The sequence below is a fragment of the Apostichopus japonicus genome, chromosome 12 (assembly GCF_037975245.1).
Source record: "Apostichopus japonicus isolate 1M-3 chromosome 12, ASM3797524v1, whole genome shotgun sequence".
Lineage (NCBI taxonomy): Eukaryota > Metazoa > Echinodermata > Holothuroidea > Aspidochirotida > Stichopodidae > Apostichopus > Apostichopus japonicus.
The window spans coordinates 26689354-26717200 of NC_092572.1; the positions used below are offsets into that span (position 1 = coordinate 26689354).

At 38.7% G+C, this 27847-nt stretch overlaps 1 protein-coding gene across 2 annotated transcripts in view; it reads left to right on the forward strand.

Annotated features, from left to right (window-relative positions):
- The window catches only part of LOC139976817 (DNA-directed RNA polymerases I, II, and III subunit RPABC3-like), a 48625-nt gene that overhangs the window by 15155 nt on the left and 5623 nt on the right, over nt 1-27847 (forward strand). For both annotated transcript variants that reach the window (XM_071985623.1, XM_071985624.1), the window contains one exon: nt 15874-16054. In XM_071985623.1, the coding sequence (XP_071841724.1) occupies nt 15874-16054 (181 nt within the window). The remainder of the gene's footprint in view (nt 1-15873; nt 16055-27847) is intronic.

Below are 27847 nucleotides of genomic sequence, written 5' to 3' on the forward strand. Positions count from 1 at the left end.
TGCCAGCTAGTAGATATCAAGTTCAACATGAACCAAATGATTATGTCGGTTAAATAACAATTGGCCGTCAAAAGACTCCATCCCCATGCTTCCTGTTCATCTATAACATATACGCCCTGTATAAACTGAGCCTAAGTTATAGTGTCAGTACAGTGTAAGTACTATTAGGGCCTTATCACTCAGAAAACGCCTGTACACTAACTTTAGTACACGTGTATCTTGTAATTCAGGAAACTCTCAGTGGGAACTTGATGCCAGTCCGGTGGTAGATTTTTCTGAGAAAAGTAGCAAAAATGACGAGATTCAAGGCAGGCTGCATGAATGTCGAGAAGCTCGTCTAGATAGTGATAAAAAATGTGGAGATTTGTATGAATTCGCTTGACACTATATACTCATGAATATGCAGTACAGTAGATATCCCATGGGTCGAAGGTCGCAATGTTTAGTAGTACTTACATCAATGCCGAAAAAAATGTCTGCTTGGTTTAGGTCAACGTGACATCCTTGTTGCATTTCTATCGTGGAAATGATACAACAAAATTTGCAAACTTTGGTGAAGTGTGAAGTTTTTTATGATTGCAACTGGCAACAGAAGGGTCGGTGATGTCGCCATGACAATGAGAATTTTTGTCTTTTTTGCTTTTAAAATGAACAAGTCACTGATCTGCACTGAAGAAATAGCATTCTTATAAACAAGCTGCATGCACACACACAGTGATCACATAAATAGGAATAAAACATCGTCAAAATCAAACATTTTGAATGTATCATATTTTCAAGGGAAAAATATTAATTCAGCTCTTGAGGAACATCTGTTTAACATTCATGACATCACATACCAACTATTATGATCCATTTATTTGGGATGGAAGGGAAGGGTCTGTTTTGGAAGGACATCAGCCTTCCAGTGCAAAGAGGGCCTAATTTTGGAAAGTTGTCCCTTTCCCGTTTGAGAAAGCTTTGTTCGTATTTTGGAGGATTTAGAGGTAAAATGTTACAGAAAAGCTGTCATGTCTTTCTGTAAAAGTGCCTTTTGGAAGAGAGAGAGAAAAAGAATCTAGATTGGGCCAATATGGGCTGTTGTACAGTACTTCTTACATTCCTTTGAACATTGACCTGACGTGAAAAACATACATTCTAAAGATTTAACTTTACAAATTTGATGTGTATGTGTTTATTTATTGTGTTAGATTCAGCACTCAAGCAATTTTGAAAGTCTGATGAAACAGAATTAGTTATATACCTGTTTTGGCAGCCGCCAGGAACTTGCGATTTCCGTATTCGCATCAAGCCCAGCAGTTTTATTGTTATTTCAGTTTTAGAAAAGTTCACAAATTTGCAGTTTTTGAAGACTAATTTTAGTGCTATTTCCCACAGCCTAGAGATATTACTGCCACCCTCCATTGTAGTATTGTAAGGTAACATTGCATCCCCATTACATAGCTGGCTGCTAGCTTCAGCCTGCAATTCAATTGCATATCAAAGAGCTCATTCCACAGATAACAGAATCCAACTTTAAAGACATTTAATCTTGATTCGTTCATCTTTACTTTAACCGTAGTGATGCCAGATGTGGGATTTGTTAGCTTGGGGGAGGTGGGGGGGAGGGTAGGGAAAGGCAGTGCCAAAACCTTCCACCAATCCAGCAGTAAAGGTAGATGAAAAAGTGCATAAATAAGATGGAGCTAGATAAGTTTTGTTGTTTGTAAAAATTACACCAAGTAGAAAATATATACTGGGGAATTACTGTAGCAGAGGGAAGAACTGATTATTGTGCATCCACTCAAACAGGCGCATGCCAAAAGCGTGTCACAGTTGAACCGTGACAGAGAGAAACGGCCACGGTGCAGGATAGGGGGTTTAGGAGCGGTGAGGTGAGGAAGATGTTTCGATGGACCTCCCCTTCCTCTCTTACCTCTCTCTGGTCTACTCAACTAGTAACTCCCCCTTCCCCATCACTTACCCATTACCTACAAAAGAGTTGGTCTCGGTTCTCTCCCCCACCCACCCCCCACCCCCCTTTGAAGATTCCACATCTCTGTATGCGGCCCAATTTCTCCATAACATGTTTATGGGAAATTCAAAAGGTTTTTCCACCCGATCTGAACAAACATTTTCATGCTCCATACACGAGCCACTTGTGACCTTTGTTCCATTGCCTTGGGATTCTGTGCGAGGTGGGGTTGGGGTGTTGAGAGGAGGAAGGGGGTATATTGAGGGAAAATAATGAGCAATCTATTTCTGTTTTCCGGCTAAAGTTTCGTCCAAAGTTTCTTTGTCAGTGCTCTGTGATGAAACGAAAGTGAGAGAACTGGACAGGGAACTTCTGGTTTCTTACATCCTTTTACTGATTTACTATTTTCAGTTTCTTGTGGTCGCCATCTGGTGCTGCATGTTGTATGTTATTTCTTGCGGTGCTATTGAAACAGACAGTGTACAAGTTCTCAAGAAATGAAACCCACTTTTGGTCGCATATTCTTGGAAGGAATTGTTTTAGTTGTTGTTTTAAATATTGTGATCATCATTGACATTTTGCTGGTTTCCTTTGTTCTATTTTCTTCTTAAACTTTAATAGTTTTATGATGATTGTTTTTTCTGTATGTATGCTTGCATGGATATATATCGTGTACACACAAGCTAGAATTGACTAGTTAATCAATGTACAAAGACAATGTCGGTTTGAGTACAAGTGGCATATTCCCCGCTTTTGTTAGTGAGAATAACAAGAATATACAATCTATATTAATTTGCATAGTGCTTTGCATAAATGAATATGCATATATACTGTATTTTAAAGTGCTGTTATACCAAACTTGTGATTTTTTATTCGATTTAAAAAAATTTTTTTTTAAAGAAAGCTTAAAACCAGTAAATACATCATTAAGATAATAATAATAATAATTGCTGATTGGCGCCCGCTCGTTAATACTGGCAAAACGGCAATTTCCAACGGCGCTTCTTAGCCAGCGAATTGCCCAAGTCTTGAGACCTGGACTACAAGTTGAGAGTACAATTCCCTTTGGTATGAGTACAACCCTGCGAGCATGAATACGAGGTACGCAAACCCTTAAAGGCATTGAAGACTTGCCCCAAACTGTGTGCGGCCATCTGAAAAAGTTAACTTTCCGTTGCATGCTAGTGACGTTTTGTTCGTGTCGCTACAAAAAGCAGACAGTAAAGTAACGAAATGTGATACCTTGTTACAGTATCTTACGCTGGAGCTGAGATGTCCATCGCTGTATTGTTTGTACACTGTGCTGTGGGTATTGACCGCAGCTGTATGTACTGACTGTACACTAGTGTCTAATTACCAATGGTAGCAAGCTGTGTGTGTGTATTTTCTGGGATCGATGGTGGTGTCTAACACTTCTGTTATATCACCTCATTCGAAACTAGGTCAGATTAACGGTATTAGACGTTTCTTTTTGCGTGAGTCTTCACACCCTTTAAAGATCTCCAGAATGCACCGAGGACTAGGGCGAGTGCAAAATTCACTTCGGTGATTTCGAGTACACGATGTTATAAACCATGCTAGAAAATGAGAGAACTTCCAAAGTATAGGTTTCGGAGATTTAACCCTGAAGTTTCTTAATGGGCTTGTTCATTTGACCAAAAAGTATAGCACTGGGTAAATTGCAATTCATTTAAGTAAACAGGACATGAAGTTGCTCTCCGACCAAATACATGCAGGTCTGCATAATTAATTATGCAAATCACCTGGATATGCTCTGGTACAAGCAAGGGCACTTATTAATGAGGTATCTGCCCGTGTCACAAGGGAGGTGCGATTCCTATCGTAGGTGACCGTTAATTAATACTTTGAACTAAACGAGAATTGATTAACTTTCTCCCTCAGATTCGGATATCTGAAGTGGCCAGCTTGCAAGCTAATCAGGTCATGTTTGTTTGGCTCAGGCTGTTTATAAGAATATCGTTGGCCTCTCAGATAGGAAGCATGAGAATTGTAGTTGACATTATGCCCCAAAATTGAGTAGAATTAGACCTTAAATGTTCAGTAAAACAGGTGCTGTGGCCCAGTGGATAAAGGCGGTGGCAATTGAAGCAATGAGGCACTTAGCAATCGCGAGGTTCCGGGTTTGATTCCCGGCCGGGTCATTGTAAGGTTGGTTTTTCATCCAAGAGCAATCTAAGGTTTTCCCATCTGAAATGACTTTCTAATTGAAAACTTTCCAAAAATTGAGTTGAAATGTTGAATTGGAACTGCCACCCGACGTGTTAGTTGTAATCCATAAGCCCTTTCGGGTGTCTCCCACGTTTGTGGTCGCTTAAGCGGCGTAAAAATAACTGCTGATTATTGTTGTGATAGTTTCATTGAAAACTTTGTGCCCATTATCACGATTGTCATAAAATCGTATTAAAAACTGACGCATGCAAAATTTGATATTTAAAACCGTTATGTCAGCATTCACAATGCATGCTGGAGAGTGTCAATTTTCATATGCTGTCTATTTTGGAAACTTTGTGACCCTGAACTTTACAGTACTACATCAAGCACTTTTTGATTTCACCGTGATTGTAGTCCCTAGAACTAGTACTCCACTATATACTGCACTCGGTTTGAACGTCCAAAAGTGGTTGAAACTTAATCCAACCAAAAAACGATTGATTTATTATATGATACCCAGATGTACTCATGTACAGTATAATATCTACGGGATGACAACCAAATGAATTTATTAATGAGACAAAATTTTTAATTCTGGGTTCAGGTGGACGAGCAAGATGGCAGACGTTACCATGGCAACCAAAACAGACGTCTTCAAGCTGTACAGTTGCTCATCTGTTAAACAGGGCAGGTGTGGGCGTAACTGTACGTAGCAGCTATATTAGGAATTGCGAGTTGAAGGGGGGGGGTTGGGGGGATGTGGGCAGTTTAAGGAGGGGCATAACACAATTGAAGGAGGGGAACAATTATCATGTCCTGTCTTTACTTGTAACATTGTTGTACACATGGTGGTGGCACAATTGGGGTGGGGAAGGGGTGGGGAGGGGTAATAGTCTGTATCAGTGGAAGTTGGTAGAACCCCCTCTGGCTTAGGTTATACTGACCTGTGGACAGACATAATTGAGTGGGTGTCAGGTGGGTAGGGTGTGTCTTGACCGGTGTTTGGAGAGGTGTACAATAAAAAGATCTATATAATGTATCTAGTTATTGTTATTTTATTGTTATTAAAATTCAGGTAAAATTGCATTTATGTAGCACTTATTCTGAAAGTAATTAGCTCTAAGTGCTTTACAAATAAAAGAAATTTCATAACTTAATAAAAGAAAATATGTAACAATGAAATTAAATAGATAAGACAATGAAAACTGTAAACGAAAACTATATAAACATTAAGAGCAAGCTAGAGATACTGTAAAATCCAAACTAACAAGAGCAATGTAAAAATTCAGAAGTTTAAGCAAACAGAGAAACACAACAAGGAGGTGGAAGAAAGTCAGCGGAGGTCATTTAATAATTACCTGAAAAGATGAGTCTTTAAGTCACGTTTAATACAACAAAGAGAAGTTTAAAAATCTGATTTGGGGAGGGGAGGGTGATTCCATTCTTGTATATATATTGACAGAACGGACAGTATTCTATGATTTTTTTTTTTTACGAATATTTAAAACACAGGTCCATTCTCTGAAAAAGTTACCGTTTCGAATGGTGGGACAATTCAATGGTAGGATTTTTGGCTGGCCCTCTCCCCTGCAAACCATATTCCTGTACGTGTCTCATTAACGTCAATTATTTAAAACCACATGGAAACAATTTTTTCTTGCTAACATCTTTTTCTTTAAATCTGATCATTATTTATTAATTAGTTAAACTTAATCAAATTATTTTGTTTTTTTCAGTGATTCATTCTACATCAGTGCACTCTGTATACATGTCATAATAAATTAGCTTGGTCAGCTGTAATCACAAAGCCAATGACAAATGAACAGGATATTTATATAAACTCTACTGTTATCGAATATATATCTGTTTATAGCTGATGGCATTTCCTGGTTCTCATGGCTTAGACATGTCATGATATGTAGGCTATGTCAACGAATTACATCAGTATAGAGCCTGAAATTTCTTTGTCTTACATTGACAACTGTATGTATAGTACAGTATAGTATAGTATAGTGTATAGTACAGTTCAGTACAGTATAGTACAGAACAGTACAGTATAGTACAGTACAGTATAGTGTATATATACACTATACTGTACTGTACTGTACTATACTGTACTATACTGTACTGAAAATACTATAAATCTATACTATAAATCTATACTATATACTATACTATACTAAAATATATACTATAAATCTGTACTATACTATACACTATACTGTATTGTACTATAGTACAATACAGTATAGTGTATAGTACAGTACAGTTCAGTATAGTACAATACAGTACAGTACAGTTCAGTATAGTACAGTACAATACAGTACAGTGTATAGTATAGTACAGTGTATAGTATAGTACAGTGTATAGTATAGTACAGTACAGTATAGTGTATAGTTTAGTAGTACAGAACAGTACAGTATAGTGTATAGTACAGTCTAGTATAGTATAGTGTATAGTTCAGTACAGTATAGTGTATAGTTTAGTAGTACAGAACAGTACAGTATAGTGTATAGTACAGTCTAGTATAGTATAGTGTATAGTTCAGTACAGTATAGTGTATAGTATAGTAAAGTACAGTGTATAGTATAGTGTATTATATGGTATAGTACAGTATAGTATAGTGTATAGAGTAGTACAGTACAGTATAGTACAGTGCATTACATTACAGTGCATACTTACAGCATAGCACAGCACATATAGCACACCACAGCACAGTATTTCACAGCACAGTACAGTACAGTATGAGAATGAGTTTTTCAATACAAAATTCAATACAGTGTACATTCGATACTGTATGTGCAGGTATACTCCCCCCGTGCAGCAACAAACTCTCCTAGTGGAGGGCATGCTGAAGGTGCATGGCAGGATTAGTTCTTGCCTTAACAGTACTGGAGAGTTCTGCAGCATGTCACAAACACAGTACTTATATTAATTGTGTTATGTACATTTATCTATTCGTGCTGGTGGTCGTTATTTCATTTGGTTCGGGGAAAAATGAGTCGTTCGTCTGTACGTGTTAACATGTAATTATAATTAAAGTCGTGTGAAAATGTTTCCAACCATCTTGCTGGCTTGAACAGGATGTTATCTTGTCAGCACCATTACTTAAAAATGCTTAGAGAGAGGAATTTAAATACTGGCATCTTTGACCATGTGTTTACTGCATGAATGACCCTCTTACAGATTTGCAATGTTAATTCTGTACATAGCTGTACGTATGGTATGAAAGGACATATGATAGCTGTCTCCTGAGCAAAGGGAAATTAGGGGACAGGGGATTGGTCAGTTTGACATCCCTCCTCCATTCTCCTCCCCCTCCTGCTTCTGAACACCCTGGCTTTCAATCCCCTCCCCCCCCCCCCCCTTCTCCACATTTTGATATGTCTGCTTTCAATCCAGGTTATATTAGTTTTCTCCATTAATGGAAGGTTACATGCTCACACTTTACATAGACAATACAGGGATAAGGGTAATATGGTCTTGCACACTTTGAACATTAAATAAAAATAAAGTAGTTTATTAATTAAAGTAAGTTGAGGACGGTTAAAGAACAAACAGAATATGTTTCTCCTTTCCAAAATCATGACGACATACATATATCCGTTTCCTTTTCCTCCAGCAATTATCACAAGCCGCTGTGTACATTAACTTTAATGTGTTTGTGTACTTAGGACGATGTACTATAGTTGTATAAGGGTATGTTATTTGGTTGTACAGTTAGTATGCTGTATGCTGTGCTAATTATTGTTCTACTTTCTACACAGTAATACAGTACAATACAGAGAAGAACATGGCAGCTACAGTACAGTTTACACAGAAATTCAGTACATTGCAGAGGACATGGCAGCTACAGTACAGTTTACACAGAAATACAGTACAATACAGAAAATTAACACATGGCAGCTACAGTACAGTTTACACAGAAATTCAGTACATTGCAGAGGACATGGCAGCTACAGTACAGTTTACACAGAAATACAGTACAATACAGAGAATTAACACATGGCAGCTACAGTACAGTTTACACAGAAATACAGTACATTGCAGAGGACATGGCAGCTACAGTACAGTTTACACAGAAATGTAGTACAATACAGAGAATTAGGACATGGCAGCTACAGTACAGTTTACACAGTAATGCAGCACAATACAGAGGACATGGCAGCTACAGTACAGTTTACACAGAAATACAGTACAATACAGAGAATTAGGACATGGCAGCTACAGTACAGTTTACACAGTAATGCAGCACAATACAGAGGACATGGCAGCTACAGTACAGTTTACACAGAAATACAGTACAATACAGAGAATTAACACATGGCAGCTACAGTACAGTTTACACAGTAATGCAGCACAATACAGAGGACATGGCAGCTACAGTACAGTTTACACAGAAATACAGTACAATACAGAGAATTAGGACATGGCAGCTACAGTACAGTTTACACAGTAATGCAGCACAATACAGAGGACATGGCAGCTACAGTACAGTTTACACAGAAATACAGTACAATACAGAGAATTAACACATGGCAGCTACAGTACAGTTTACACAGTAATGCAGCACAATACAGAGGACATGGCAGCTACAGTACAGTTTACACAGAAATACAGTACAATACAGAGAATTAGGACATGGCAGCTACAGTACAGTTTACACAGTAATGCAGCACAATACAGAGGACATGGCAGCTACAGTACAGTTTACACAGAAATACAGTACAATACAGAGAATTAACACATGGCAGCTACAGTACAGTTTACATAGTAATGCAGCACAATACAGAGGACATGGCAGCTACAGTACAGTTTACACAGAAATACAGTACAATACAGAGAATTAGGACATGGCAGCTACAGTACAGTTTACACAGTAATGCAGCACAATACAGAGGACATGGCAGCTACAGTACAGTTTACACAGAAATACAGTACAATACAGAGAATTAACACATGGCAGCTACAGTACAGTTTACACTGAAATTCAGTACATTGCAGAGGACATGGCAGCTACAGTACAGTTAACACAGAAATTCAGTACATTGCAGAGGACATGGCAGCTACTCTGGTGCTTTGAATCTTGTGTACCAGGGGTGCACTCTGTACAATCATAACACTAAAGGTTATAGACTCCAGTTTATACTCATTCGCACACCAGTAGAATCACTGTGGTCGAGTGGTACGGACTTCGATCTGTGACACAAGATCCGGGGTTTGATTCCTACCTTCGCCTGATGAGTCCCAAAATGACGAAACTTGTCGTGAAGTGGATTTTTTCTGGTGTACCACTTTCTACACATTCAATTCTTAAGTTGAAATTGTAGTGAGTTGGAATCAAGAACTGTGAAAAAATTCCAGCCTCCACCAGGGTTCGAACCCGGGCCTCCTGCTTTATATACATATTCAAAGTATCTCATTCAAGATCCAGCTTTGGGAATCATAAATGATTTCGAGTTGGTTAGCATCATGTTTGATCTCTAGAGTAAGCCAAATATGTGACCAACACAGAACTAGTATTGTTGGATATAGGTGAAAAATGCCTACAGTGGAATTACGACCTTCCTTACCGGTTTCGAACCTCTGGACATTCAATCAGCGTCCATATCCTAGAGGTTAGGGGGTCAGCATATAATGCGGGAGGCCTGGGTTCGAATCCCGGTGGAGGCTGGAAGTTTTTTCACTGTTCTGGATTTCCTTCTCATTACGTTTATAGTAATCTAGGCCTGAGTCGGGTACCCGGATACCCAGGTACCAGATCAAAAATTCGGGCACCCAAATCGAAAATGCACGAATGGGTAACCGTTTTTCTGGGGGGGGGGGGGAAACATGTTACTGCTACGCAAGTGCTTTCATGATTTCAATAATTCTGTATGTCAGTTGTTCATAACAACAGGAGTATGAAAAGGTATATTTCGGAGGTGTTTAATGTAAGGTGGCATCGTGATCTGCCATTTATGTACAATACATATTGTATATGACTAGTTATGTGATTTTTTTTCTCAATATTCGGCCGGGAGTTTCGGGTACCCATTACCCAACTTTTTTGATACCTGACTTTTATGTATATATATATATATATATATACATATATATATGCACATACATATATTTGTATACTGTATGTATGAAGCACAACAAACATACTTTTGGTGTAAATTTGTCTCAAGACTCAACCAGTTCCTAGTGTAAAATGCAAAAGAAGGTGGTTCTTAGAGAAGCGGTTGATATTATTCATTTCATAAACAGTATTTAAGATCAATGATTTGAGTGTCAAAGAGATTATATTACATAAATCCCAGGCTGTCGTACATGCAACCACCTGTAGACTTTCATTTCCATCCTCCATCCAACCCACCCCATTCCCATTTTTTAGCAAAGTCTGATTGCGAGCCATCACTGTTAATTAATATCATGTTTTTGATGCATTAATATCTGCAACATGTGCAAATTGGTATTTTAAACGCTTGCTTTCCAAAAATTGAATCGCTCGGAAAAAAAAATTGAAAAAAAAAAAATCCTTCCTTTCCAGTTCAAAGGCTGTAGGTATTGAAAGTTTACGATTTTAATGAAGTCTGTTATTCTTGGAGTGCCGTATTAAATATCTGGCAGGTTTAATAGCCTGGGTTTTGAGTGGTTATTCTAGACTAAGGTACATGTACCCATCTGCCTAAAACAATGACTTGATTAGGTTTGAACTCGTAGAGGGAAAAAAAAAAAAGAATTCAGTCAGAGACAAAAAGAAAATTAGAAAATGAGATTTAGTTAGTAACGGCATCTCTTAGTTTTGGTTTCGCCCTCTTTGTTCATGCCAGCCGTCCAGCACGTGTGCCGCAGTGGCACACGCATGTATTTCCTCGTTGCAATTTGTCTTAAAATGCCTTGGCAAGCCTGTCCGATGTTTCATTTGAGAACACACAAGCTCCGCGCTCATACACACAGCGGCCTCGACTTTTTCTCCAGAGGTCCGAGGCTTTCCTCTTCTTTCTAAAGTCTTTCGTTCACGAGCACATCTGTGAAAAAAAAAAAAAAGTTTTGACAGCGGATCCTTCGTTAAAAATGATGAAAGCTGCTCCTACACGGTAAGTCGAATCTTCTTTGGAAAAGAATTTATCCATTTCTCTAGCCAGGTCTTGCTCTGATAAAAGGTAAAACAAAAGGTCGCGATCTTGTTACGAGAATTTTGAAAGTTTAAATTTTTTTTTTTTTTTTCAAATGTGGATCGGTTCAAGGCAATTAGAGTAATATGTACAATTGGACATGTCCGATATATATGTCGCACCGGGAGATATTATGGAACTGCGTTGTGAAAGGTTTCATTTGAGATAAGCTTGTTGGTTGGGTAGGGGTAGGGGTGGGGTGGTGTAGATGGGGATTTGTGAAAGGTTTTTTGAAACAGTTTTTCTTTGGGGGGGGGGGGGAGAGAAGCTCATTGTTAGGCTTATTGAGGTAAGGTTTAGGTCCTAACTGAGGCAGACCCATGGTATATATTCTGGGATTAGCTGTAAACAAAGAGTAGCAGGAATGCGTGCAAAGTTTGGGCATCGATTTTTTGGACTCTCTGCATTTAATAAACCTCGATTAAAGAAATAAGAATAGAAACAAAATTTGGGCTTTCGGCGAATCGATCGAGATCTACCTTCTGTGAAACGAGACACCTAAACGGTTTCCTTTAGCGATTTTGGTTCTGTCCAAATTGTAACCGCAGAATCAAAGATTAAATCTCTTATCTCCCAGAATATAGGAAACTATCGGTGTAAACTATTACCGTGGTTTTAGCAGCTTACCCTGTCAAGTTTAGTCTAGATTATAATCATTCCATGCATTTGGTTCCTACTAAACCATCGTCAAGGTAGATTTGGACGGGCACTTTTAATTTGAAACGGTTCCAGTTCTGTTTTGTTCTGAAAATATCCTCAACCTCTTTCTTGTCTCGATTTATGACTGAATTTGTTGTAACGGTGGACGAAACCGAGTTTGTTTGATCAGCTACCAGTGAAAATAGTTGGTTGGTTGGTGGAGGGAGGGAGTGGGGGACGGATGGGAGTGAGGGGATTAAAATAATATTTTATTTTTAAATGGATACCATCATGTAAGAATAAAACACAGACATGCAAGTGAATGTCCTGAAGCATACTGTACATATGAGTGGTCAAGGGGATAAGGCAGTGGACTTGTGATCTAAGGTTTGCAGGTTCGTGTCCTGGCCAGCTCCTTACGTTGTGTCCTTGGGCAAGGCACTTAATGTCCATTGCCTCTCTTCACCCAGGTGTATAAATGGGGAATTGCGATGTGACAAGTTCCAATGACCAGGGGTTTAGTTGTAAAGTCATGTGAGGGGACCTTGGCCACAGACAATGACTGTAAAGCTTCAACTTTAACTTTATACTGTAGGACTGTGTAAAAGTGGGGATGGTACCCTAGAATCAGAGTTGGTCCTTCGGGCTATTGAATCTTTCAGCGAATGCATTATTGCCATTCTATGATTTTGTTTGATAAATGATGGATTATTACTAGTATTTTTTCATCGCAATTAAACTCGGCAAAACAGAAATCATCCAGTCAGTTTGAATGTACAGCATGTATGTGTGTCTTAGTTACAAAAAATGTCAGTAAAAGTTTCACAGGCTCATTCCTAGAAATTGTGTTACCTTTGTTGCATGCTCATTTGGCTATAAAAGTATGACTGAATTTAGAATTTATGACTGGTCTCCTTGTCCTGAAAAATGTCAAACTTTACGAATAACTTGATTTTAATCTAGAAAGTGACTTGAATAACATTTATAGGCATCTGCAAGATGAGTCAGCCTGGCAACTGAATATTTATAGGCCAATTAACATGTTGCCGCTGAATATTTATAGGCCAGTATGGTATTACATATAGTTCGGGATTGTTAATTTTTAATTATTTTTTTAAAACATACGGTAGCTCCTTATGATCACATGGAACTCTTTCTACAAAATGCTTCCATTTCTTTCCCCTTTCCGTCTACTTCCTGTGACTTTCTTCATCCTCTCCTTGTCTTACCCTAATAGTCTCCCCCCCCCATCCCATCCCTCCCTCCCTGCTTCCCACCGCCACTTTTCCTGCTGTCTCTTTCCTCCCCATTTATTTCTTCTTATTTCCATTCTTCTTCTTTCCCGGTTGTAGTTTCATCTATTGGCATCTCTTGTTATCCCCTCCCCTTATTTCCTCACCCCTCATCCTTTGCTAACCCTTCCTTCCCCTTAGCTTTTTGCCCCTTCCCATGCCATCTCCTCCCCTCATCACCGCATTCCCTTTCCTTTTATCATCTCTCTTTTCCTATGTACCCTTTCTGTTCCTCCTCCTTTTGCCCTCTACTCTCCTACCTAGGTCCTCCTCTCTCCAGCTCTCCTCTCCTCTCTCCTTTCCTTCTCCTTCCCCATCTCCTTCCCCCTCTTCTTCCCCCTTTCTTCTCGTCCCACTTTCCTCTCACTCTCCTTCCCCTTCCCCTTCTCCTCTCCATCTCCTTTCACATCCCTTCTCCCTCTCCTTTCCCCCTCCGCTCCCTCTCCTTCCTCCCTCTCCTTCCCCCTCTCCTTCCCATTCACCTTCACCCTCATTCCCTCTCCTTCTCTCTCTCCTTCCCACTCTCCTTCCCACTCTTCTTCCCACTCTCCTCTCACTTCTCCCCCTCTCCTCCCCTCCCCTCTCCTCCCCTCTTCTCCTTCCCCCTCTCCTTCCCCCTCTCCCCCCTCTCCTCCCCTCTCGATCCCCTCTCCATCCCCTCTCCTTCCCCTCTCCTTCCCAACCTCTGAGCTTACTCTTTCTCCTTCTTTTTTCTCTTACCCCAGCTTCCTCCCTCCCCCCATTGTCTGTCTAGTATGCATACCTATCTAGCTCAAACGTAGTAAAACATGTCCATAAAATATGAATATATACGTATTCAGAGTTTAGTACATTCTATAACAGTTTTGGCAACATATATGTCACTGCTATAGGCAATAATTGATAAATATTGGATCATTTCTCAGATATGTTACCACCCTTTGCTTTTCCCATTTACTTTTATAGTTAAATATTTGTCTCTGAAGACAAAAGGGTTCACCAATGCACAAAGATAGTACCCAGTGGTTTGTAGCCTCTTACCTACAAAAATTATTCTTTTCCTCAAGAATCAACTTGCCCCCCCCCCCAAATAAAAAAATAAGAAAACAACCAGTAATCAGATATTCTGTTCAAATCTTTGTTTTTCTTTCTTATTTTTCTGATCATGGAATGATAAAGCCAACACCTATATAAATATTAAATATCCTGAAATTTTGAAAATTGTCCTGCGTCCAATTTTATTTTTGTAATGCATCTGTTTCCCCATTTTGTTTTCTTTTGAAATCAACTTTAATATCCTCATTGGTCCGTTTAAACAATACTTAATCGACACTTCAAGTGGGTGAGTGTCTGTACACGCCAGGTGCCGTTCTCCTATTGGCCGACCGCAATGTGGCGAGGCACATGTCGTTTTTGGGCGGTAAAGCTCCCTCTGAGCTGTGTATATATTTATCAAACGGTTTCGCTGAAATGAATTTTTCTGCTTTAGACTTCCGCGTTTCGAAGCGGCTCGGTGAAAGTGAAAGGCAGAAGGTCGTATGTGATTAAGTATGCTAATTTTTTTTGTTTTTTTTGTGGATTAATTATTATTTTAAAATCACGACCATAGTAACAAATTAGAAGCCGGGTGTACAAGGAAGGAAATCAAAGGATATTAACTTTAATTTCACGAGGAAATGTATCTCCCTCCACGAAAATAAAGAAAAGGTCTTACAAACTTGTAGAAGTTTATGTGAATTGTGGCCGATGGTCTGATATATGACATGAGCACTTCCCTGTTTCAATAATTACGTGGGTGTTCCATCTCTTTTGTCTGATAATTGTGCGGGACATTCGTAGATCGCCTTCAGGCGTGAGCTTTCCACTTTTATCAGTCTGTGGGCCATGAGGGTTTAATCATCCAAGCTGTGTATCAGACACTCGTTTTACCTGTTTTTTTTTTCTCTGTTCGTTTCCATTCACTGATATTTACTGTATATAATTCATGGCTGGTAACATTTACAGGTAAGCAGCCTAAGTAATTCAGTCTTTCGTGTTCGGTTCACCTTGCTTTTTTGGGGTCATTTTTTTTTTATTCATTCCTATCCGAATAGGACAGGTAGTTTGTACAGGGAGTAGACATGTGTGAGTCTATCCCATGTAGGTACAGTACTTGCAGTGTGCTTGATCTTGCTTGGGATTTGAGGAAAGTTTCATCGGAAGTAAATTTCTGTGAAATGTCTCGTGATCAAGGACATTATTTCTTGAATTGCAGCGGACATTATTTCTTGTATTGCAGCGGTGTTTATTTGTTAGCCCTCTATTAAAGTTGAGCCCCCTCTATTAGAGCTAAATTATGGTCCCAATTGTGACCACGTGTGGTAATATGTAAACCAAGTTTGAAAGAGCATCGAATAACGTTTGTTTATAATATTTACCCATATAGCAATTTCTTGAGAGATGCATGGTAACTTGTGGAATATTTAGCTTTTAGCAAAAGTTTCAACAGTGTAGAATCCCTCCCCTCCCCTTCCTCCCTCCCCTCTCTCCCCTCCCGTCCCCTCTCCCCAATGTTAGCAAACTTAACATTTTCTAAAAGTAAATTTATACAACCTTCCCTCCATCGACAGGCGTTTCTGTAAACTAGTACTCTCTCACAATGTTATTATATTCAAATACTTTTCTAATTTTTCAGGAGACAAGTTTCGCTTGGTCTTGTGCACGACCCTCCGTGAGGATGGTATCTCTGACGATGGACACTTCAGTCCGCTGGACGAGAGCGCCATGACCCGCGCCAACAGCTTCGAATACGTCATGTACGGGAAAGTCTACCGGATAGAGGGCGACGAGACCGCCACGGAATCTGCCTCCAAACTGTGAGTAGACGATGAGAATTTACGCAGTGATTTTCTTTGTATCATGCAGTCGGTTATTGTCAAAGCTGGAACAGTGTTCAGTGCTTTATATACTGTACTTCAGGCCATCTTCCAGTCTGCAAGATATTAATCAATTAATCGATCAAACAATTAGTGACAGTTAATTCCAGTGATCTTGCAGTTTGTATCATGCAGTCGGTCAATGCTGGAACAGTGTTCAAAGCTATATACATCAGGCCATCTTCCAGTCTGCAAGATATTAATCAATTAATCGATCAAACAATTAGTGACAGTTAATTACAGTGATCTTGCAGTTTGTATCATGCAGTCCGTTGTCTCAGCTGAACAGTGTTCAATGCTGTATACTTCAGGCCATCTTCCAGTCTGCAAGATATTAGTCAATCAATCAATTAATTAGTGACAGTTAATTACAGTGATCTTCTTGTTTTATTGATCATGCAGTCAGTCAATGCTGGTCAGTGTTCAATGCTATACTTCAGGCCCCCTTCCAGTCTGCAAGATATTAATCAATCAATCAAACAATTAGTGACAGTTAATTACAGTGATATTGCAGTTTGTATCATGCAGTCAGTCAATGCTGGACACTTGGACAGTGTTCAATGATATATACTTCAGGCCCTTCCAGTCTGCAAGATATCAATCAATTAATCAATCAATCATACAATCAATCAATCAATTAATTAATGACATTTACAGAATACAAAAAAACATACAAATAACTCCCTGAAGGCACTGATCAGGCACAAATCACTTCTGACATGAATGAGTCCTGAAACAGGTGGGTTTGAATTCTTAAATGTTCCAGTCTACACATTTGTGCCCAGCTTTTCCCACTCCCCACCCACCTCCTCCCACTTCTGATCAGAAACGCAAAAGATGACCGATATTTAGTACGACAAGATGGTCTTTCAAATACATTTATTTTGTCTTTGTTGGTTGGGGGAGGGGGAGGGGAGTGAGGTGGGAGGCCTAGTGCATTTGGATATGATAATGTTGCATGGTCACAAAGTAGTCAGAGTTGCTAGGACATATAAGGATGACTTTTTGTCACTGCATCGTGGAGACAGGTGGGTCTTTATATGGGCTCCCAAATATGGACAAAAATTCTTATTTATAGGCTTACATGTATATCAAACAGTCTCTAATAATTACATGTTTTTGTTGAATAAACTGTTGTGTGTGTCACCAGTGCTGTAAAACTAGTGTGGGTGGCACTTGGTATATTCAGTACAGTAATCATGCATATTCATAGTGCACATTGTTTATTCATGAATGGGCGTATCCATGGTCTTAGTTTATTCTTCGCTTCATGTGTTAGTTTATTCTTTCCTCTTTTTTTTTTCTCTTTTTTTGGGGGATACAATATGAGTTTATTCGTGGAGTCAATTAGCAATGTTTAAACTTTTGTATCAGTGAAGTCAGTAACTTCTTCAGGAATCTGTAAGTCTGCACAGTTTATTATCTGTCACTTAAAGTGCACATGTCATATAAAGAAGAAAGATAAACAGAACAAGCAGTTGACAGGAAGTGACATGCAGGCAAGGCAGGATAGGGTTTGTCTTCCTCTATGAATATTCATGACCTTTCCTTTACATGACCTTTGACACTGCTCTTTCTGTGATAACCACATGTTCTTCTGTCCCACCCTCCTTCTCCCCTTGTTCCCTCCCCCCCATCACTCCTCTTCTCACAGCTCTCTTCCACCCCTTTTTTTTTCTCCACACCTTTCTGTCTTTGTCCTTCACCAGTTTATTCCCTATCCTGTTCCCTTAATCCTCTCTCTGGGACATCCCTCCACTGTTTATCTCCTACCTCTCCTTTTCCCCTGTTGCTTTCTTCTCTCCACCCCTTGTCTACGAATCGCCTTACATCTATCTCTTTGTGTTCACCATGCTCATTAACCTGTCTGTATTCTGTGCATGTTTTTGTCCCTTCTGTTACTGTTACTTGTCATTTAGCCACTGAAGAAGATCCTGCTAGGATCGAAACGTCAGGCCAACTTACTTTTACACATTTCCTTTATATACCCTTTGACACTGCTCTTTCTGTGATAACCACATGTTATGTGGTTTTGACTCCGCTAGAGGACTAATTACCTACAGGTATAGATAATAGCCCCCCCCCCCCTCACCCCTGGTAGTCTTTCCATGAAAGCGGTGAATTTATATCTTAGGGTGAGGTTTACCAGGCAAATGAGGCTTCATACTTGCCCTAAATCTAAACCGTTCTTCGGGCGGCTATATTTCCTCCAATTGCCACATAGACAAAGAAAAACCTGAATTTATGAGATTTTTTTCTGGCTTTTGACTTAATTTCTATCTGACAGGGAGGTTAACGGCTTCAACCATTTCCTTCCTGGTAACGTTTTCAACAACCTTTTCTTAGAACCTTTAAAAAGAGAAAGAAAAAGAAATACAAAATGGCCAGAGGATCATAATGTTAAAGGGGCTTACAATCATATTAAAGTGTTCAAAACAAAACAAAAAAGGAATTATTGCTTGATGGTTAAACTACCAAATAATTCATTCAGTGAAATAACTACCTTGTGAACACATTTTTTGTTTTCCAATATTTTTTGGTGAAATTTATAGATTGCATTTGACACTGTAAACTTTGTAGTTTCCAAATTCTTGTAGTTCATGGACCTTTGACTAATTTAATTGACTAAAGAAATGATCAAAATCAAAATTGGTCAAACCATATATCAGACTCCAAGCCCCCCACCCCCACCTTCCCCACCGCCACCACCGTGCCATCATTTGTAAACATTTCCATGGAATGAATGATAATCAAAGTAATGAAACCATTTGATGTTTAAAAATTTCATTTCCAGTCCAAAAAATTTGGTTGTCAACTCCTTATTTACGATATGAAAAATGACATATATATTGTAGTTGGGTTCGATAACCCCTTTTTATCGCCTATATTACTGTGATACAGTTATGAAGTTGAAGGTTCACTGAATTTTATTTAATATTAAAATGATTCCAATTTTCAATCGGATTTTGAGCATTTCATGAACCCAGACACGTAATTTGCAATTTAAATATTAAGAAACCAAATTTTCAAATTGTTTGGATGTTCATGCCCTCATGATTGGAAATAATTAAAACTTTAAAAACCAGGCTGGATTGAACAGAATTATAAAGAGATTTGATTTATTTTTACTCTTGAAAATTTAGCAGTTCAGGAACAGAGAGAGTAAAACAAAAACGGGAAAAATCTACAATTACTGAAGCCATGGGTCAAGTAAAGATTTTATAAAACTTTATAATTTGATAAAAAATCTTTGTTCATCATCATTATACAAAGTAAAATTTGAACATATATCCAAGCTAGTGATATGGGTCATAAAGAAGTGTTTGTTATATTTTTTATGTCAAAACTGAAAAGTTAACTTAAGGAACTCAAAAATAACCCTATGAAACAGCCGAAGACCTACTGTACAATGGGTCTTTCTGAATACATCTGTACCTGGAAACCAGTTGGGAGAATTTTTTTCTTTTTTATCTTATCCACCACATTAATTAGAAAGCATCCTGTCGTCCAGTAATCTTTCCTTCAAACAAAGTAGATTGAACTTTGCAGCAAGCTAGGTCACTCCAATTTTGGACACTTTCTTAATCAGCAAAATTTCAGTAATAATTTCTAAGAACAGCTTTCAAGCTGTTACTTCCCTGATCTGCATTGGTTTTTCCCTACAGTACTGATAACTTGTGCTCTTTTTCAATACCAATTAAGAGGATTAAAAAATCAATCAATCAATCAATAGATAGATAAATTAGTTTGTGGATTAAGCCAACAGGTAGTGTTTTTTAGCAATACTTTTTACTTTAAATACAGCTCCTGAGTTTCAAAGCTTAATTAGTCGTAAGTACTAATTAGTCAATTTCATCTCAGTTTTCTCCTGACTGAATAAGCTATAAGATGTATGTATCAGGTAGTTGTACAGTTTAGTTTAAGTTTCTTGGCCTCATCATCCCCCATCACATTTTGCCTAGAGCTCTAAAAAGTGGTCATTGACTCAATAGTTTTCACTCAAGGGCAATAATTTTGCTCAGGCTGTGACATGCTTGTGCTATGAGACAAAAAGGTTATCCATCAAGTTCAAATTCCAATGTACAATAAATAGAACGGTAGGATGATTTGGACACAGGGTATTCTGATATGTGAACGGTCCTCAGCCTGCCCCCTCTCCTCCCCTCGCCTCCCCTTTCCTCCCCCCCTTACAAATGCTTGTACTGGTCAGTCAAAGTTGGCTGGACTTATCTACAGTACCCTGCCCTTAGTTGAGCTCACAGACCATTATAGGATCTCGTTCCTAATGTCCTCCCTGAATATAGCATACATGTACATACAGACCAACATTCTCTGCCTAAAATCATCCAAAAATAAGTAGATTATTGTTGAGGATCACAAGGTTGGTTCATCCAAAGTGTATGAAGAATAATATCTGTTGTGACTAAATGCCGAAAGTAGTGAATTTTCAGTTGATAATATCCTACAGCAATGAAAGGAATTATGCCTGGTGTGGCTTTTGGGGTGTGTGGGGAGGGAAGGAGGGGCAGGGGAAGGGATGGTAAGTTGGGATGTCAAGTGGCAAAACTTTTTATCTTCCAAGTTTAAAAAAAGAATCCACTCTTTTCTCTTCATAAAGTTGCTACCCTTAACTTCTTTCTGTATTTTTCGTCATGAGATAAAAGACCCAACTCTTTTTCCTTGTTTTGTACCTCCTTCCCCACAACCCCCCCCCCCCAAATCCTTCTCTGATATCACTTCCCTCCCTCATAAACCTGTTTTTTTTCCAGATACAAAGACCTTTAAAGCTGAGTGTACTCTTGGTTATTATTCTTAATAGGAAAATGATGTAAATATTACACCCACATAATTTGTACATTGCTTTAAAGCAGCTAAAATCTTTACATTCTCCCCTCCCCCCCCTCCCACATTTTGAAGCAAAAAATCTTACCCTATTTAAAAGAAAAGAAAGACAAAAGTTTTCAGAATTTTGAATATGTCGTTATCATCGTCATAGTAGCACTAGTTTTGAATATCAGTACATTCTCATGTAGCTTGAATCGTTGAAAAGTTGAATTTCATTTCTGCAGTTCATTACTAAGTTGCTCGATTTCCTGGTTGTATTATAATACCCTAGTACTTTATATATACTGTGCACAGTTATTGTCCTGCTGATAAACCATGGATGCATACAGTATGTACAGTAAATTCACTACAGTATGTGATCAATAATTGGATCAATAAGGCCACACAGTTTATCTTTAACCGATCAAAACCATTGATGGGGGGGTGGGTGGGGGGTGGAAGAAGACAGTGGTTACCCCCTTTTCTTTCTTTCTGCCCCCTTCTGTTAAATTATCAATTGGACCGCTCCTGTCATCCTCCACTGTTAGTTTATAGTTGATACCCAATATCCTCTAACTCAGATGAACAGTATATCAGTCCAGATTTGAAAGTTCTATGGCTTATAAAATGTGGTTTTCTAGTTGATTTCCTGTTCCATGTGTTTATCAACTGGAACAGCATCTCTTCCTTTTTAAATGTAAGTTTTAGTGGCTGCTGATACAACCACTTCTTCTAACTTATCATCTATTTCCAATCCAACACAGATTTCTTTGAATTTCCCCTGTGTGAATGGCTATTTTATATAATGCATCCTTCTCTTATTGGTTAATTCTTTGTAGATAAAGAACCCACTATCTATCCCTGTCAGCTGTACTGCAAGCTGTTCTGGGTTCTATTTTAGCTATAAAGCGTATCAAAAACCACGACCAGGTCTCTCTCTCGCCCTATCCCTTATTAGTCCTTTTTTTTGTGTGTCTTTTTGTGACTTCCTCTTTGCACTCGGTAAAAAACTGATTCCCTTTTTCCTCTTTTTACTTTGTCTGAAATTTATGTAAATTAGTCAGTCACGAGGCAGGAAGTGGGTGTAATAAAGGTCGGAGTACTTCCTGTCTGTGATTAGCAGGCTCACTCGCAATATGCTAGGAGATAGCACAGCAGTTCCCACATTGACATTGTCCTGTACAGACGCATTTCCTTATAAAGCCCACCGTAGCGTAGCTGCAACCTATCAGAACCACGAGGAGGGAGCGAAAGCGATAGTCTGTACAAAAAGGGAGGGTAACTCTCTGGGCGGCAAACGGGTCACATACTCGGAAGTTAGAAGGCAGCTCAATATTTTGTGGATTTCTCGAAGGCTTTCCTGTGTATATAGGTTAGCGAGCTCATTGCTACATATAGCAACGTGGCACGGGTGTTTCCACGCAGGCGTACAGCAGCGCCATCGAGCAAGCGGTTCCGAATGTGTTCGTCCGACATACAGAAAAAGGGAGGTAACCTTTTTCTCTCAGTAGTAGTTACGATCAGACGTCAGAAAGCAACATTTATTCGCCTAGTCAGTCTGCTTACGGTGGGTAGCGTCTTGTTCTAATATAGGGAGTTTGTTATGCTGGTATTTTTGGCAAGGAACAATAAAATAAAATACTTTGTCAGTTTATGCAACAGCTTCGCTAAGGGAAATGGGCAGAAGCAAGTCAAACATTTTCAGAATGGATTTTCAATTTTTGTCGATCTGAAATGGACTCGATGCTAGTTAGTACAAATGTCCAAACTTGCATTATAATGCAGTGTTCAAGCCGATCACATGATCAGAGGGGAAGGTTAAAAGTTCACAGATGCGTCGGTGTACGAAGGTAGCGTGGACTCCCAGAGACACACCTAAAAAGTTTCCGCATGGAAGGAAGCTTTTGAAGCCAGCTCTGTCGTGCTCGTGTTAGAATCCTTCGTTGCGAAACTGAAAGAGCAACTTTAGCGTTAACAGACTTCTTTAATTTCATGTGAGATAGTCGCTTGGAATACTGCATATTTTCAGATCGGTAAAATTCTTTTCTTGGGGACGTTCAAATTGTAGAGACACTCAGAGTGCTTTAAATCTGTGTCCTTGTCAGTTATACTCGAACCTGTCGAGGCATACTAGATGTAAACTGTTCAATTGTGTCTGGTACTTTATCCACAGAACATTTTAATTTTTGATTTTATTCTTCTTCTCCAAGATAAGTCTTTCTATCTCCGTACCTATATTTCAAAGATTGTATCTAAAAATCGGTCACTTCTTTTTTAACATGTATCTCAGAATTCTATAGGGCTGTAGTATTTTTCTATGCATTCAAATTTTTATTGCAACATTCAAACCTTTGAATCAACTTAAACTTTGGCCTCTAGCCTAGATTATTTGTTTGAAAGATTGTTGAGTTGCAATTTTCAGATTAGTACCCAATTGTTTTAGATTCTGTCTAAAAGTATTATTTCAAATTTTTGCATTAGACTGAGAAGTCGGTTATAATATGCCTATTTTATTGTTGTTGGTGTGTGCGTGTATGTGTGTGTGTTGGTGTGTTTGTGTGACTATCTTTTCTGTAATTTTGGAAGCTATTCAGTCGTCACGGATCGCCGAAGTGTCTCCGCACCATCTGTTTAGCGAGAGTTGATTAGTAGACTCGTCACCAAGTAGGTCGTAGTATCCAGTTAAGAAAAAACCACGGCACTAATTTAACAGACCAGTAGTGTTCGTTCATGGAAGAAGAAGAAGTAGAATTTAGAAGCAGTTTGTCGCATTCATAATATCTTTTCTCGAGATATTTTTTTCTTCATTTTCCTACAGTATATTTCTTTTGTTTAAATCTTGTGTAGGATGTGTCTAAAGCCATTTAACCGGTTGGGTTGTTTTATATTTCTGTTTTTTTTTTTTTTTTCGTCTGTGGCGAAAAGCGAAAAAGAATCTGATTGGCTAGCTATAGACAGAAAGGAGAAGTCTCATCTGATGATCACGATAGGGGCTTTTTGTCGTGCGTTTTTCGCTGGTAGGATATATGCAGTGCAATATATATGTTAGAGCCTAGCTACTCTGTAGAGAAAATTGTGTGGATCAAGGCATACATCATTAGCTATTTGAACTGACTAGTGGTCTCCTCATGGTACTGCCTACCAGCTTTTTTTCTTCACTTTGGCTGTGAAAATTTTTGCAGGTATAAAAATCTTCTTGAATAATTTGCCTTTCCTGTGGTTTCAGCTAAGGTTTTTCTACAGTGCGGCCCTTTGTGTAAGTTCTGTTTAAGGGACTGCTTACCTAACACAGCTTATCTCTGATGTCGGTTGATACTGCAGTAGTCGATCATTGGCACTTTCAAGTTTGCTCTCTTATTCTCTCTCTGGAGTTAAGCAATTTTAGTTTTCCTTGTGCCTGGTAACGCTTCCAATTTTCCATCATATTTTCCTTTGAAGGGAAAGGCATTTAGTTAAAGTTTTTTGGCTAAAACTAGGTGAAAAATAGGTGTGCAAATTTTAAAAATTGTGTGGTTCTACTAAATGTTAGATTCGAGTGGGTGATGTGCTATCATTTCTTTGTCTGGGACTCTGGCGGCCATCTTTGTTACCGTGGCAAAGTTGATGTGTTGGAGTGTTACAGCAACTCTTTGTGCAATTCAAGTGCTTTTCTCATTTGCCAGCTAGTAGTAGAAGAAGGAGTCTTTATTTTTCTTCTGAAATTATAGATCTTTCTTGATTTATTCAAACTTGTTGCTTTTTTTTTCTAACTGCTTCTAAGAAATTTGGCCCTTGTTTTGTCTGCCTATGTTCTGTTCTCCTTCTTCGAAGTGAGATTTTTTAGATTAGATTTGGTTTAATTTCCCCTGCTGCTGTCTTGTTCATTCAGTTAAGCTGTATTTGGTAGATAAGGCTTTTTCAATTTTGTTTCTCTCTGAAGATCAGAAGGAGAATTAATTTGTTGACTTCCTGTTATATGAATCCCTCAGCCTTGTTCTTTGTTAGGTTTTTTTTCTTTCTGAAAAGTTGCTCAGGAGTTGTGGGGTTTCCACACGGGCTCCGATGCATACCTTAGATGAATCATCTAGAAATGCTGCCTTCGCAGTGGACCAGGAGGTACTATTCACGTTCGGTTTTGCATAACTTCGTGAATACATCTGCTGGTCTATTGAGAAGGCTAGCCAACTCTCAACTCTGCTTCGATCTTCCCAACGAATAAGTTGGACGGGAAAGTAAGTATTTGTGCCATGCATGCTCGCTCTTGTTGCTATTGCTCTCCAACTTCTGTTTATTGGTATTTGGAAAATTCTTGGAAAGTTTTTTTCTCTCTCTTAAGTGACCGTGGAACAAAGGAAAATTCAAATAAATAAGTAATGCTTGTCAATTGCTAATTTTTATATATGTATATGGTTGTTGGGAGATACTGATGTTTTATTACGGAGAACTAAATCTTGCTATTGAGAGCAAGCCACAAATAAAATCAGCAAAACCGTAAAAACTTTTCTCGTCTCGAATCTATCCTTCTTCAGGCTCTACAACCTTCCATCTTTGCTTTTACAACTTTCCACAGCAAGTTAGAATCCCCACCAAGCCCCCCCCCCCCCTCCACTCAGTCCTCAAGTGGTACTTTGGCTGGACTTTATTATTTTCACAAAAAGTTTTTTTTCATTTTCCATTTAAAAGGGATTTGTCATTCCATAGTTATATGCTACTATTCAGGCAGCTATTAGATATTAGGAAAATTTAGTCCAGATGGATGTATGATCCACCAGAACAAGATCCCTGTATATTGTTCTGTGCACCCCACCCCTTCCCCTTACCTCCAACATTCCCTCATCATGTGCTATAATAGTTAGCTGCCCCAGATACAGAAAAGCCTTAATAATGCAGCCATTATGAGAATGAAATGCCTATCCCCTCCTTCTGCCCCTCCCCCCACCCCCTTCTCCTCTACTACAATCTAATAAAGTAACCCTTCATCCTCGAGAAAGAAAAACATAAATGAAAACAAAAAGATTACTTGGCCTCCAACTTGAAGAGGACAGCATCGCTGGCCGGCCTTCAAATAATAAGATTCTCTGTCACACAAGGTGTGCCACATTTGAACAAAAAAAGAAAAAGAAAAGAGGGACACAGTGACATCCAACAAGGAATACAATTTATCGTCCCTGTCGCATTATGGACAGTACACAACGAGTTCCAGGAGGACACAATGAACAAATCTATATGAACGGTACGACCAAATCTGTACAACATGCGTGAACTTTATCAGTACATCTTTTAGGACGCTATGACACTATGATCATATGAAATGCAGTAGGTTGGGTTCATTTGTGGAGGTGGGTGAGGGTGTTAATATCTTACGGCCTCACAGTTTCCTAGTTCAACCGAAAAAGAAATATTGCATCTGAAAAGTTGGCTTACATAGAGATTTTGTAAGAAAGGGTAGAAGTTGGGGAGAAGGGTGACATATTGTTCTCAATACCTCATAACTAATAAAAAATTAAATATGCAAAATTTCTGTTGAAGATGTTGTAGAATTAACTCCATATTTAAAATGGACTTGCTCATTAATTAGTGATGAGGGGTCAATTTTTTTTTAAATGTGACATTGCAGTCAACTTGTGGAATGCAACAATTGTCTTTGCTGAAGTTTTTATAATACAATAGTTTGTTGTTACTGTATGTACCACATGGATCTTTAAGTTTGGTTGGGAGGGAGATCATCCACCTGGTGTTCTCTCCCTCCCCTCACCCCTAGGGTGTTGGGCAGCAATATAGTGCAATGTTTCACATCAGTAGACACTTGTCTGACCACCAGACCACACCCCAACCCTTATGTTCATTTCAAACCTGATAAGGGGTGATCTCTAGTTAAGTTTTGAATATTGCACATGTGGTTCGGATTGTAATTAAGATGAAACAAAAATTTAAAAAAACCAATCCAAGATGCTTAGTTAACAACCCAATTAATCATCCCGAGGATGCGAGCAATTACTAGAGACACATTTTGAAAACTAATTGCAATATCTCAACTTGAGGTGGTGGAAGCATGGTGTGATGAAAAAATATTGTAAAAAAAAAACAAAAAAACATTGGCACTTGATGAAATTATTTTTCTGATTTGTAGAGCCTGTGATAGTCAAACCATTTTCACTCCTCAGTTTAATAGTGTTACATAACTCATTCTCGGTTCAGAAAAATTGTTTTTCTTGTCAAATCGAGCAAATCGTTCAGATCCAAAGTAGGTTTCCAGTTCCTTCCCACCCCCTCCTTTGCTCCCCACCGTAACGATTTCCTACTTTTGGCAAGTCCCCCAAAACACTGCGAAATATGTCAGTTTCATCTGATCCAGATTCATAACATATCCTTGCATTCAAACAATCTTTCTTTCTTTTTTGAACAATTCTGCAAATTTTGTTTTATCCCAATTAGCGTTAAAAACTTTTCCTTTGTCTATTTCCAATTAAAACTGCTAATATAATCTTTGAATTTATTTGTCCATGTTTTTTTTTTTTCTTTTTGGATTGGGCATTTCTGCAACTGGCTTCAAGATCAAAATGATACCCTTGGGACTCATGTGAGGGTTTTTTCCCCTTTGGTTTTGCTACATGTTCAATCATATATGTTATGTATGTATTGATGTCTTCATTTTTTTCCACATCATAAACTCTGTTCGTTCAAGCAGTTAATATTTAGAATCCCCAAAAAGTAGGGAACCAAAAAAATTGAGCGAGGAATATGAAAAGATCGCTTCTTTTTCTCAAAATGGTCGCCGACTAGAATTTTTCTCAGCAAATGTATCACGTCTAATCTCTGATCTCGTCGCGAGACGGTAAGGGGACAAGGTCACGAATAAATATGTCAGGGATTTTGTCGTTCCTCTCTCGGACGGCGATTACTGGCAGAGTATTTTAAAGTCCATCAATT